The 15,650-nt window shown below is 39.2% G+C and overlaps 1 protein-coding gene across 5 annotated transcripts in view; it reads left to right on the top strand.

Moving 5' to 3' along the window:
- Positions 1-15,650, top strand: part of LOC136246434 (pleckstrin homology domain-containing family G member 1-like) — a 31,865-nt gene that overhangs the window by 4,023 nt on the left and 12,192 nt on the right. For all 5 annotated transcript variants that reach the window (XR_010696413.1, XM_066037876.1, XM_066037877.1 and 2 more), the window contains exons 2-4: positions 406-752; positions 13,178-13,387; positions 14,036-14,139. Coding sequence is in view for 4 of the 5 variants with exons in the window: in XM_066037876.1 (XP_065893948.1) it covers positions 717-752; positions 13,178-13,387; positions 14,036-14,139 (350 nt within the window). In the remaining variant the exon portion in view is untranslated. The remainder of the gene's footprint in view (positions 1-405; positions 753-13,177; positions 13,388-14,035; positions 14,140-15,650) is intronic.

Here is a 15,650-nt window from a genome sequence, read left to right as displayed (position 1 = left end):
AAATCAATGGTTAATAGTCAGCTGTGCTGGAGTATATGATATTGTGTAATTTTTGTAAACACAGTGGACCAGTGTAATATGGATACTTTGTGACCTGATTATCAACATGTACTGGTTGAGGAGTACTTTAGTACCCTAACTAAATGTTTGTTTAGGATGGTGTCCTCAATTTTGCAACGCCTTGGTGTTTTGGCATATATAATACTCTGTTTATGGGTTAGCTGACATATTTTAAAACGAGTTATTAAATTTGAGTTGGACGTTGTTAACACTACAACATCAAACACAAGCTGGGGATCACATTTGCAAGCAACCTGTCTATAATGCAGCCAGTGAAGTTTGTTGTAAGACTTGTTCATGTTGTTTGTGATTCTCACATACCTCGTTACACTTGCTCCATTACAGATTGATTTAAATAATGCCCACCATCATTAGTACAAGATAGCTGGATCACATGATCTCAACAAGATGACAGATGCAGAACACCCTCGTGGTCAGATGGTGTTCCAGTCTCGTCTAACAAGTCTCAAGAGTGATGAACAAGTTGGGGTCTCAGAATACAATAATGACCAGTGTTAGCATTTAAGGTGTACCGTAAGGGTTGGGATGATGGGGATCACGTAATAAGCAGGGAGGTGTGGTCCCCTCAGGCAGATAATGACATAGACGATATAGAAGAGAGTGAAAGATTAGGAGAGAGTATCAACCTGCCATCCATGTTGTCACCTCCTCCAAGATATGTGCCGTCACAGGTGTGTGTGTCTGTTAATATGAATGTTGTACATCTGTGTGAAGGTACAGTAGTAGTAGTAGTAGTAGTAGTCAAAATGTTGTTGGCCTCGCTTTGTTCCAGGCTCAATGTGTATGGAGTTGTTCGACCCTTACAGTAAGTTACATAGGCCAATACTTCATAATGAATGGAAAACACACTATTGTCACTAAATTATGGCTTGTATATAGGTAATGTATTTTACCACTTGTCTTCTCAGAAAAGTTGGAACTTACTTGTTTTGAGTGTTGAGGATCAATATGAGATTATGGTGTACATATTGTATAGCCTGATGACTTCAGAGTGTTTTGTTAACTAGAGATGTCGTCTACCCAGTTGTGTTAATGATGACTTGACGGTCCTGTTCTACTTGTTAGGGTACAAATGACATGTTGTTAACAACTCCAACTCATCTCATAACACGTACAAGCTCAAACCCACAATCACTCCTCACATCTTAGTGTATAAAAGTGTCCAGTGTATACCACTCTTATCAGAGGAACAACACACCTTGTATGTTGTAACAAAGTGATTGAATTTTTGAAGGCCTTACAAGGCCCATAATAAAAATAATATGTGACCTAATTTTAGAAAACCGTCAATATCCGCACAATTTTCAAAATGCATTTTATTTGCTCTTTGTTTTCTACAGGGACAAAGGAATGGACTAGCTAAGTTTCAGCTTCATAAGTTAAACAGAGTTGGAAATACAACACTAGACAGCTGGACGAGCAAATAAATTGATAGGTACAGAAGTTATCGAGAAAAGAATCTACAGGCGCTTACATAAACCATCATAACTTACTGATACAATGATGTACGGAATTGAATCTTCGCTCATTGTGTTTACCATGAATTTGTTCATCCACCAAGGTATAGTTTTTTACCCAAGGCATGCTTCTGTGTTCGAGAAGGAAGGCAAATTCACTGAAAAACGATTGTCGGTAAACTCTTTTGTCACCGCAACGTAAACAAATGTCTGTGACTTTGGAATCCTTTCGTGTATGGAGATGAAACAAAGATTTTGATACTCCCTATGAACAGGCGAACACGATGATGCCCAGGATGTATCCATTGGAGGCTTAATTTGCCCACCAGTGAGGCAATAAAAACTTGTCTAAATTTTTTTCTGGAGCTTGCATAATTTTTAAATGCATTTTATTACAAAAGTACTATTGTGCGTATATCAACGGTTTTCCAAAATTCGGTCACATATTATGAAGAGTGCTGTACGTGTAGCATGTGTTAATGTGTAATCAAATTTTTGAGAATTTTTTGATCTGTAAAGTTTATTTTGACTAATTCACCTATCAATGTTAAGCCCAACCCACCCCAGGAGGGTGGGGTATAGTAGGAATTTGACCTGCAATAAAACCAAATTCCCCACCCTGGCCTACCACTTATATTCCCACCATATAGCGTGGGGATAAGGAGATTTGACATGGAGCTGTGGTTTTATCACGTATTAAAAGTCAGTGCTTGATCATTTTTCCCATCCTATGGCACATTTTAAAGTTTAATCCCTTCCTAAAGCCTGATGTTGTCCTACTTAGGGGGTGGGGCTTAACATTGTTAGGTGCATAAGGCTTCAGCTGTGTTTTTCACATATAAATACACTTGGTTATCATCTTCCTAATATTACATCACCAATTTTATTCACAATAAGGCATCGGTCAGGCAGTCAGTCAGTAGAAAATTCCACTGAAAACTTTTTAAAACTTGTAGCAACCCATTGAAGGTCGTACCGAAGGCACTATTCATACAAACAAACTTGACAATGGCTAAGGTTACAGGCTTGACTTTTCACTGCTTCAGCCCAACAGGTGTGTTTTGACATATCACAGTACGTACAATGCCTGCTTCATGGACTCACCTGTGTCCTCCTTTGTCATTTATTTTGCTGACAGCACAGGATGTCGATTTCCTTTAGTGCATGATGCTAAGTTTGATATAGAAATCATCTGTATTTTCTGTAATTGATTGCAGAAGTGTTTCTCAGATTTTTCATTTGTAACACTGTGTAATAATTAGTAGGGCAGATTTTAGAAAACATGGGGACAGGCTGGATAAAAGCACCAATTTTTTTGGTGATAACTGAGACCCTTTTCAACATTTTCATGCTAGGAGCCCAATTAAATAATTGCCCCTAATCAATTAATTTCAAGTGACTGTTCTATTAGAGTTTTTATCATTAATTTTGTGCTACCAATGTGTTTTAATGGATTTTAAGACACTGTTATGTTGCAAATGTTTATGAAATATGTTCTGAGCATTCAATGACAAATACTAATCTATTTTACAAAATAAATAAATAATTTTAGACTACAGCAAGTTTGATACTGAAATTTGATTGGCTGAAAACGTGGTCTCTAAATCTCATAGAGCCACGGTCATGTCCAATAGAGACCACTCTCTGAGACGATACGAAACACGATAATTACGCGCCTGTAACATTGGCAATGCATGGGTGTTTAAATGGCTAGTAACAGCCGTACTGAATTAGAGGGAGGTGTAATGGGCTTGTTTGTACTAATCAACACTACATTACTTGCTTACAAGCGGATGTCGGGGCACAACAACAGCAATAATGAGTTGTAGTCCAGTTGTTGAGTCCAGTACTTCTGTACATAGCACGCGCCTGTAACATTGGCAACGCATGGGCGTTTAAATGGGTAGCAACAGCCACGCTGAGGTCCCGCAATGTCGGGAGGTGTAGAGGGCTTGTTTCTAGTAATTAGCCATACATTTCCCATTTACAAGCAGCTGTCAACTCAAGGTACAATAACGAGTTGTAGTCTAAATAAGTTAGATGTCAAGAACCACTGGGTTCTTGACGTCTAACTATTATATAATCATGATGTAAAAATGTTATTCTGGATTTTCAAGTAGACAGTTACATTTACAGATTAGTGCACAATAAACTGGCTTTTTTGCAACTACATCTAGTCCCACATCCCTTTTCGCTTTTACAACTGCATTTTACAAACTCCATGCATGCACTGGAAGCTATTGGCTGAGTAGTCCAAACTGGAATCCATACTTTATCATGTTCATCCCAATTCCAACCCCAAGAATCTGGCATAGATTGATTTTGCTGAGAGTTGTGACTAGAAGTCCAAATGCTTGCTTGATAAGTGGCCCTTTTAGCATGTTGCAATAAGGCATCTGACGTTGGTAGAATATTTTCCATTGACTTATTTTCCCGACAAAATAATTCCATTCTTGCTTCATCTACATCTTCCAACGTGCTGCTTTTGTTATATAAAAGAACTGTATACCTTTCCAGCATCCTAAAGTGTGAAGTTGCAGTATCAAAATTTCAAATGGTTGCAGTAATATTCTAGAAAATACTGATGTAATTTCTGGGAAGCTATTCCAAGCTTCCCAAGCAGTTTTTTTGCCTCTTCTATAAAAACTTGATGTTGTATCACAGCCTGTGAAGCTATGAAACAATGGCAATGCAATAGATTTTTGCTCACCCAGATTGGAGCAGATGGTATTTATATGCCAAAAAGCAAAGTTTTTTCCGGTACCAAATGCCACCCAAATGCTTGCATCAGAATTGACAGAGAATGAATGTGATAATTTTCCAATAAGGATGATGATTACATCTGTGTCTACAGTGCGTACAAGACAAGTGCTTAGCCCTTTCTTCAATGAATCAATCAGGTGAATTACAAGTCTCATATCCGCTTCCTCATGATTACACTGTTGCATAGATTGAGTAGTACTGTTTGTCAACACAAATGGACCATCAGTGACAAAGACTTCTTTATTATCTGGATATTTGAATGATATAATTTTACCAGATAAGAACTTGAACAGTTCCTCTTTATTTCTTTCATCACGCAAAAAAAACTTCCTATTTGTTGGTACCTTGTTTTTTCCTGCCACCTTTCATTGAATACCCAGACCTCACCTTTCCCTGGTAGAAGCTATGATACTGTCAGTAATGTGTAATAGATATCATTCAGCTTCAACAATATAACAGCTTATAATCAAATGAAGAAGAGAGAGCTGGTGACCAGCTCCAGCCTTTTTATCAAATCTCTAAGGTCAAGGTTACAGATAACAACAACAAATTAAGAGTTCTCATAACAATTCTAATTGTTCATATCTATTATTTACAGTTCTAATTATCCATATGTATTACATCTCCCCGCTCTTAGATCAGATGTCCCCATCTTTCTGTCTTGGTCTTAGGCGACTTTTCCAGGAGTTGGTTTCCTCATGTGGTAGCACAGTTGGTGATGCTCCCTCCTGTTGTTGGTCTTCAACATCATCATCAATTGAGCTGTCAGGGGTTGAGCCTTGGATTCCCTCAGCCAGGTTAGTAACACCTTCAATATTCTGTGAAATCGGCCTCTTATCACATTTATTCCCACTGCCAGTAGTTCTTGTTGGCCAAAACTTATCAGGTAATAATTCAGAGCAATATCTCACCCTGTCATAAGCTACTCTAAATGATTTTGCTTGCGGCTTATCCACCGGACGAACAACCACTCCAGTTTCATCCTGTGCTATTATTCGATAGGGCCCATGAAATGGCCTAGCAAACTTGTAAGACTTACATGCTTTTGCAGCCGGCATGTACACCATCACTCTATCACCAACTTTAAAATTAGGTGGCTTAGATCGCTGATCATGATATAGTTTCTGATTTTTCTGGGCTTTCTTAATATTGCTTCTCGCCAATTCCCATGCTTCATCCATCTTAATTGTTATTTCTCCCTTGTAAGTGTCCACATCCACTTCCTGCTTGGAGCCACCGTCCATATCCAATACTGTTGGCAATCTGGGATCCCGCCCATAGAGCAAGTAAAATGGAGACTCTCTCACTGACTCCTGGACACTTGCCCTATAGGCAAACAGAACAAATGGAAGGTGACTATCCCAATCTTTTCCACTCTGCTCCACCTTCTTAGCCAACATACTGGTTAATGTTCTGTTGAATCGTTCTGTCAATCCATTAGTCTGTGGATGATATGCTGTTGTGTTTAATTTACGTACACCTAGTAACTTGCAAATTTCTGTCATCAGATATGACAGGAATGCAGGGCCCCTATCTGACAAAAACTGGCATGGAACACCATGACGGCAAATTATCTCCTGTACAAACAGCTTTGCAATAGTGAGTGCTGTTTGATCTTTGGTTGCAAATACCTCTGGCCATTTTGTAAGATAGTCAGTAAACACAACAGCATAACGATTTCCAACATGTGAAGTAGTGAACTGGATCACATCAACCCCCACTCTATGAAATGGCCCCTCTACAGGTATCGGCGTCAATGGAGGGTGGACAGCCCTACCAGGGTAACGTGTAGCACAGACCAAACAACTCTGACACCATTTGGAAATGTCACTCCTCATTTTAGGCCACCAGTAGTGCTTTGACAATTCTCCATGTACCTTCGCATCTCTCAAATGAGCACCGAATGTTCCACTATGAGCCTCTTCAAACAATTTAATACGGTCACAATCTGGAGGAATAAGGCGCAAAGTTTTATCCGTCTCAACATAATACAGAACATCTTCCATCATGAGATATTGATACCTACTCAATAAAATTTCCCTTGCCTTCTTATCATCATCAGGTAACATTCTCCCTTCTTGATATTCAATGATTATCCTTAATTCTGGATCTTCTCTCTGCCTGCTTCCTATACTTTGTTTGCCACTGTCATGCGATACTGGTTGTACTGCAGCAGTGATAGACAATTCAGACTTTTTATCTAAACAGCTGTTCTCTCCTACCTCTTCCACCACCACAGCAGTCACTTTACTCTCCTCCTTCTTGTCAACATCGATATCACCCTGAACCACTGCAGCAGCCACCAGTAACTCCTCTGTAAACTCATCAGGCAATGATGACTGATGCACTGGGAATCTTGACAAACTATCAGCACTAGTATTACTTTTACGCGAACGATAATGAATAATCAAATCTACCTCTTGTAAGGCCAAACCCCATCGTGCAAGTTTGCCTGAGGGATGAGGAGTATTCAATAAGGATTTAAGGGGTTCATGATCACTAAATACATGACAACGATGTCCATAAAGATAATGGCGGAAGTGTTTGACAGCCCACACAACTCCTAAGGCTTCCAATTCTGTAGCACTATTTCTCTTCTCGTGTGACTGTAACGTTCGACTAGCATATGCTATAGGTCGCACTGTTACATCCTGTTGTCTTTGGGCCAATATAGCACCCAATCCAACTCCAGAAGCATCGGTCTCCAGGATGAATTCTTGGTCAAAATTAGGAAATGCCAACACTGGTGCTTGGGTTAAAAGCTGTTTCAAATTTTGGAAGGCATTTTCCTGGGCTTGACCCCAAGAAAATTCAATGTTCTTTCGTGTAAGTGCATAAAGAGGGTTTGCAACTGTAGAAAAATCAGGCACGAATCGACGATAGTAAGAAGCCAATCCAAGAAAAGAGCGTAAAGATGTTAAATCATGTGGCTGAGGAAAACACTGAACTGCTTCTACTTTCTTAATATCAGCTGAAATTCCTTCCTTAGATACAACATATCCAAGATACACAACTTCACTTCCAGCTAGACAGCATTTCTCTGGCTTCAGCTTCAAATTAGCATTTCAAAATCTTTCAAAAACTTCCCTCAAGTTATACAGATGTTCCGCAAAACTTTTCCCCACCACCAACACATCATCTAAATAAACCATACAACAATTCCTTGATAGTCCCACCAATACTGTCTCCATTAATCTCTGGAAAGTAGCCGGTCCATTACATAGTCCAAATGGCATTACACAAAATTCATAATGCCCTGAATATTTGCTAAAAGCAGTCTTCTCCTGGGACCCAGTATCCATTTGTACCTGCCAATATCCAGCAGCGAGATCCAAAGTTGAGAAAAACTGAGTCTGTGATAACATATCTAAGGTATCATCCACTCGAGGTAAGGGAAAAACATCTATCTTAGTCACAGCATTTAATCGTCTGTAGTCCACACAGAAACGGTAGCTGCCATCCTTTTTTTCAACCAAAACAACAGAGCTAGACCATGGACTACTTGAATGCTGAATCACTCCCTGTTTCATCATCTTCTGAACCAGTTCCTCCATCTTGCTGTGCAAAGCAAAAGGGATTCGTCTTAATGGGTGGCGTATAGGAGGACTGTCTCCAGTGTCAATTGAGTGTGTAATCAAATCTGTGCATCCCAATTCCACTGGATCCAGGGCAAAAATATCTGAATACTCAGAAATCAACTCCCTTAGTGAACACAACTGGTTATTTGTCAAACCAGACATGTTTATTTTCAGCAAATCAAACAATTCAGACAGTTGCTCCTGTTCTTTTTGTACTAAAACATGTCTACTGTGTTCATTCAAAGACTCAGTAATCACAGAACTAACCAAAGTAGTTGAACCATGATCGTCATCAGTACCCTCTGTCTCACAAACAGTCACACTACCAAGTAGACCCAGCTCTTGTCCTGGTTCTAAATATACTGGTTCACATTCATGGTTCTCCAAAACGAGAGTACACTTATTACCGTCAAGACAAACCAATGCTTCTGGGGCTGACAAAAAACTACCTTCCAATTCGACAATGTTAGGCTCAAACATAGTCACAAGTTGTCGATCAAAGCATATATCCTTTACTTCAGCCCTCACCAATTTTTGATGTCTTGCAGGTATCCTTGTTGCTTGAATCAAACAAACTGCTCCAGAGTTCAGTTCAGTCTTATTGTCCTCAACAGTTTGTAAAGGTACCTCAGCTAATATTTCAGACTCCAAGTTAATGGACTTGATCACATCACCACCCTCTGCATCTTGCTGAATTTCTTGAGATACAACATCTACCTTACTGTCATTGTCTGACACAGACACATCATCATTCAACATATCATTATCATTCCCCGTCTGAGAAGCTTGAACAAAAAGGTATTCCAGTCTAGACAACAAATCTGTACCAATAAGTAGTTTGGCTGGTGCCCCCCTCTGTACCTGAATCAGAGCATTTGTTGAATATTCTAAACGACTCACTGTAACTTGAATCTGCCGCACCACCTGGAGTCTGTCCCCACTGTAATTCTGCAACACAACTGTGGTAGGTTCCAAACGAGTCTCCACTGCTGCTCTCCATGCGAGAGGTCCCGGGTTCGACTCCCGGACAAGCCCCCAAATGTAATAGATATCATTCAGCTTCAACAATATAACAGCTTACAATCAACTGAAGAAGAGAGAGCTGGTGACCAGCTCCAGCCTTTTTATCAAATCTCTAAGGTCAAGGTTACACATAACAACAACAAATTAAGAGTTCTCATAACAATTCTAATTGTTCATATCTATTATTTACAGTTCTAATTATCCATATGTATTACAAATGTATGTATCCCAAACTAGATCAAGTCGTGAACAGTTTTCAAGCTGTCTGACTAGGTGAGGTATAAATATTGAATCAGCATATTCATCAAATGTAGCGACACTTACTGTTGGTAGAAGGTGAACCAAAGCTGCACCATCAATAACACTGACATCGAAAACTTTGGGACATTCTGGTTGGCCATCTTGTGGAATCAAATTTAATAGATTAGATTTTTTTGATAATCGCAGTTTACCACTGTCTGATATAGAGGGTGGAAAGGGCTGGTTTTCATGACTGAAAATGTTTGCATATGACAATCCCTATTTTTAGCTACAATGTATAGCCGTGAAAATAATGACACATCGTTTTTCAGATTTTCAACAGTCTTGGACTGCTTTGATTTTGACTTATTTTTTGGACATTTAAAGAGTGAAAGATTGTTTCTTCTTATCGGATCATGTATAGACCTAGTGCAATAAACCAACACCGATTTGTAGTAACTATTAAACTGCTCTCTTCCCAAAGCTTCAATTGTAAAAACAGTGTCTACTGCTGACTTGTCCATTATAATTCCTGCATCCATTGTTGACAAGTCTTCAGATTGATCTAAAAATGGGTTACCCATGTCTTCAAATGCTTCCACCAAAGAAAGAACTTTCATTTTAAAATTGCTTTGTGTTGAGTGTCCTTCATTGTGATGAAAATGATCATCATCTTTACTTTCCAAAAATTGCTTCTCGAATTCTTCAATTAGCCGTGCCTGTTCTGGTCCAGAAATTAACCATTTCCTTAAAGCAGCAGGATTCTGCAAAAGACCAATTAGCACCACCGGCCTCTTTTACACAAGCATTGTTTTGTTCATGAGCCTGGTAAATGGGTATTGCAGAAAATTGATTTTTGGTTTTCTGTGTAACCCAATGACTTTCTCATAAAACTCATTGTAAATAGATGTTGGCAAGTTTTGCATATCACGAATATGCACAGGCATCCATCGTGCATAGTGATAGTGATCCAAGGCAAAAACCATAGTGTAATTGCTTTGATAGAATCAAGGTATAGTGGAAAATTTCTCTCACGGTGAGCTCTCACAAATATTAGGCCAGATAGCTCTAAATTGAATACAGTGTCCCAATACAAAAACATGGATAGGTTTTCCTCAAGTTTTCTTTCCATTCTTGTTGGGAGCTAAATGAACCACCTGCTTGTAAAAAAGCCTTCTTTTGCAGTATTGCTAGAGCTAATGCACTGACCTGGTGAGCATTTCTTGTTTTCATAAGGTGAAATGCATTGAGAAAACTTTCTGCAGTGCCTGTTGATGCTACACCAGATTGTGTGAGAGCAGTCACCCATCCTGACCCATCAAGATAATCTCCAACAGAACTCCACAAAGCCATCTCTATGTGAAGGCTACCCATCATAGCTACACATTTGTCTTCACTATGCATATCTGGCCTTTTCCATTGCACTAACTTGGCTAAAGCAAATAGTGGTGCATCAAATGCTATAACTGGAATCTGGCCTGGGTTTAGGAAGTGTATGGCTTTAGTTTGTACAGTGATTCCATGCTTCACCATTGCAGCAGAAGCAGCATACTCATAAAACAAAGGCATTAATTGAGAACTGCTTGCGCATGTAACTTCAGATTTAGAAGATAATGCATGATAAGCAGCCCATGATATCCGTTCTTTTTTGTCTAACTCTTCCTTGCTTATAGCTTCCATGACATGCTTCAGCCAATTGTGTTTAGTCTGCACTGCTTCATTAAAATGTGGATGAGACAATAATTGTGAGCTTGTTGAAACAGAGGAAACCACAACAGCATCTTTCCTCAGAACAACAGCTGGTACTATTGTATAGCTATCTGGCAAATTTGGTAGCTTTTTAGCTGCAGAAGCAGTATTTACAGTGGGTTGGGATAGTCCTTCATTACACAGGGTAGGAAATTGAAAAAGACTGATACCTGTTCCATGAAAAGATTCTCTAGATGTGGTACTTGAAGGATTGTGGTCTAAATTGTCCAGAGCACCAATAGTAAATAATCCATGCCGCAGCTGATGAGGGCACACTAAACCAGTTTCATTGATGGAATTACAAACAGATGTGGCTATTTTGTTTTCAAGTTCCAAAATCCTATCATAACTGACAGAAAGACCCAAGCGGTACAGTTCAGAAACTATTTTCTTCGATCTGGTTTGTGTATGCATTTTCAGCCCTAGATAGAGAGGCAAAGGTGGCTCAAATTTTCTGTAGTGATGATGTGAAGATTTATATTGTCTATTGCAGTAGTCTGTGATATGGTTAGGCAGCTTTGTGAGTCTTGATGTTTAATGGTGCATCCATTCAATAGCATTGACACAAAATACTTGACATTTGTTGGAACTGATTGTTGCTGGCAGTCTACACCAAAGGAGCCATTAAATTTTGTAATATTGGAATTCAATATGTCTTTGTGAATGATTTTAGCAGCTTTTGCAAGAATTATTACATCGTCTTCATAGTTACCATTCACAGCTTGCTTCATTATCTGTTGCATTCCCTTGTCAAAAATAAGCAGTGTATTCTTTCCATCACTTTGAGCTTGAGGAAAATGCGAAAGTATTTGCTCCTTCAATCTAACCTTGTTTATTTCTTTGGGAATACCAAAGAAACTCAAGCGCTTTTCATAGAGTGCTCTTAGTTCAGAAAACTTGAATAAAAAAACTCCTTCCAGTACTGAGGCTTCTACATGCGACAAAAAGTTCAGCAAACGCTCTTGCTTCAAGTTTTCTTTCCTCAATTAGTACACTAGAACTTTCCTCGACTTCTCTTAAGTAATACCTGTGATGATTGCGGAGCTTAGCTAAACAACTCAAATGATATTTAGATTCCAGAGCAATAAGGTCCCCTCCTTCAATTTTTGCGAGCAATGAAGTGTCGTTCAGATCTTTATCAATAGTACACACACTACTGTCAGTTTCCAACATGCTGAAGTGATGAAGCTTACCACAGCCTTCACAATAAATGCATTTGTCCTTATCTAAAGACTGGCGCAAAGGGCAAGTGTGCTTGGGACCACAAATATTTCCAACCTCTAATCCAATGTCTGGAGCATTCCTTTTCCTTGCTTTTTCTAACTTATCTTGACCAAATTTCAAATAATAACTTTTGTGCCACTTTGCTTTATTTTGTACAAAGTCCTGTTCTGTTGTATTTTCAGGTAAATGAGTCAGTGGTAATGGTAAAATTTCTAATTCTTTAAAATCCTTGACTCTATCAAGGAAACATTGATATGGGATAGACTTATCTGCTTTGCCTGGTGCATTTAATAGACATTTCAAAATTTCAGTTGCTTGCTACTGACAGAGAACACACAAGGACCAGTCCATGATTTTGAAACTAACACTGTTCTTACAGCAGAGATGACTCTACAGCACAAACAAATCAGTGATTTCAAGCATTAAGTGTTTTATATTACCTGTATTCAGTCTTTGGTTGAACAGGAAGTCTTTGTTTGAGTAGGAAGTTGAAGATTATCACAAGCACACGGTCGTATTGATAAGCACCTCTTAAACAATTAATTATTTCTAGAGGCGTTTAAGTCAGAAAACTGCTCATGTGTTTATGTATACTATATCTTGTGTGTATTTACCTTTAAACTGACATAGAACTGAACGTTTGAGTTGAAACTATTATAATTACAAAATACAATTACATGCTGTTATTCTGAATTCTCAATTACAAATCCGAGGGCTCCTAGCATAAAATGACATCTAACCATCTCATGGCTATGTACAAAAAGTTTGGTGCTTTTATCCGCTCTGTCCCCATCTTCTTAAAAATACCCATTTATCTGCCCTACTAAATAGGCTTATGTAGCTGAAAATGATGTGTGATCTTCACTTTTCAGATGTAGTTGTAGACTAAACTGGTGTCACCATCCCTTTATTCCTGTAATGTGTAACACACATTCCCAAAGTATCATGCACCTTTAAGGGTTAAACGTTTCAGTTCAGTATTGGACTCTTGTGTTATATAATTAGAACAACTCTATGAGATGTGTTGAGTTAATCATTATTCTCTGTGTTTTGTTCTTACAGGATTTCTCCCAATCAATGCCATCACTAAACACTGATGGACAGTTTGGTAGTGCTACTGGTGGGGAGCCATTTGTATGCTCTTATCAAAAGGCCATTGATGAGAACCCTTTATCTCCAACCACTGAACAACGTCGTACTAAACATGAACGTGTTATCGATGAAATTATCTCAACTGAATTATCTTACGTGAATTTATCCCAGATTATTGAGGTGTGTGCGTGCATGTGCACAATTATGTGTAGTGTGTGTGTGTGTGTGTGTGTGTGTGTGTGTGTGTGTGTGTGTGTGTGTGTGTGTGCGTGTACACGTGTAGTGTAGTATAGTGAACTGGCTATTACATGTTGAGTCATTAATTAATGTGCAGTTTGATCAGATGTGGGAATGTGGCAAAGGATAATTTGTACTAGACATAGGGATCAGAAATTGCCTGGCTATTTGGGGAGAATATTATTGTTAACCTTCCCATTAAAAACATAACCTATACTAATATTGTATTAATTGTTTTGGTGAAGCAACAAGACTACATATTGTCATGTTACGATATGAACATTAACCCCCTGTGTATATCACACTAGTAGTGTTGTGTGTGTTAGTGATTGTAGTTAATGGAGAACACTTAGTCTGATTGTCTATAATACAGGCTAGACTACACACATACACTTCATACAGACTATTGTACATGCTCAAACAGTATAACCTAACATTGTTTACTACACTGATGAGACTTGATAATCCAACATGTTTACTAATCTGACACAACATCTCGGTAGTGATGAGTGTGGGAGGTTTATCTGTTGTTATGTAACTGTTTTCTGTTTGTTGGTTGTGCTACTAATTACTGACCATTATTCCTTACAGGGTTACCAGACCCCACTGGTGGAGAACATGGACTCACTTGGGGTCACTGATGGAGACATCTTAGCTTTGTTTAATAATATTGAAGAGATCAAGGACTTTAATGAGTATGTTGAGATATTTGTGCTGTGTTAACTTCAATAATATAATTTATTGTGGTGCTGCAATCTATTGAGCACACACACGCACACAAACGCATGTACACGCGCACATTACATACACACACACTACACTACACAAAAACAAAGGCTCTGGCAGCTATGCGAAACATAGCTATTGCCGCCCACTGGGATGCCTGTGCACCACTCAGGCACTTGAACCTTATGCAGGCAAATCCTCCTGCAGGGCTAGTAACTCGCAGGAAGACTGTCCAGGTCTCACAGAGAGAGGTCGCGGAACCTAAAGTTCCACAACAACCCCAACACCACTAAGCACGACAAGGACAATTCAGCATTTGTTTCCCCAGTTTACTCCAGGTACCCATTGATGTTACAGCTAGGTGGGCTGCTTCCCCAGTTGATACTAGGCCATAGAGATGTAACAATACAGTGTATAGACGTATCGATATATTGCCTCTTGTGTATCACGATACAGCGATATATTGCGCGGTGCAAAGTGGAGTCTAAGTGATGGTCTATGTTGTTTTTTATGTTGTTTTTTGTTAAGAGAAATAAGTGAGCTGATTTTTCTTTGAGAAGCATTACATACTACTCAGTTTAACCACAATGTACAATAATTTGATTGTCAGCCATGTTAACAAGCTACGATGTGTCGATATATTGATATAGTTTTACTTTATATTGATACTGCAATATTGTCTTAAAACGTTACAATACACGATATATTGTTGCATCTCTACTAGGCCACTACGTCCCCAATTTACACACCTGGGTAGACTGGAGCAATGTGAGTAAAGTTTCTTGCTCAAGGAAACAACACAAAAATGGCTCAACCAGGAATCAAACTGGGACCTTTCGATTATCAGGCTGATGCCCTAACCACTTGGCTATGCTGCCTCGCACCCACACACGCACACACACACACACACTACGCACACACCACACACACTACGCACACACCACACACACACACACTACGCACACACCACACACACACACACACACACACACACACACACACACACACACACACACATACATACACAATTACAGTAAGTACAGTTGTACAACCTGACAATATTTGACAAGTGTGTCATTACCCTGAATGTTACACAAGACTAGTTCATGTGTTTACTATTGTATGTTGTGTTTGTGATATCTGTGGCCTTCCTTAACCCTCTCACCGCCACAATCACCAGATGGCGGTTTCCGATTATAAACGCCCGTAGAATCACATTCTAAACGCTCTGTAACTTTAGTCGAGCGTTTTAGTAGCCCCTGCGCTTATCCTGTAGTGGGCACGCCCTTAAGTGAATGGGAACAGGGGTAACCGGTCTCTCGCGCACTATTGCGCGATTAGATGGTGCAATCGCATGCTTTCGAACGTTGATAACAAACATTGTAGATGATTCTTCGACGTGATAATGGCACTACTAATAAAGAGAAACAGTAAGGAGAGGGAATATATAGGCATGTTGCTACTTTTGTACGCCTCGAAA

Source organism: Dysidea avara, chromosome 2 (genome assembly GCF_963678975.1).
Source record: "Dysidea avara chromosome 2, odDysAvar1.4, whole genome shotgun sequence".
NCBI lineage: Eukaryota > Metazoa > Porifera > Demospongiae > Dictyoceratida > Dysideidae > Dysidea > Dysidea avara.
This window is presented reverse-complemented; position numbering and strand designations above follow the sequence as displayed.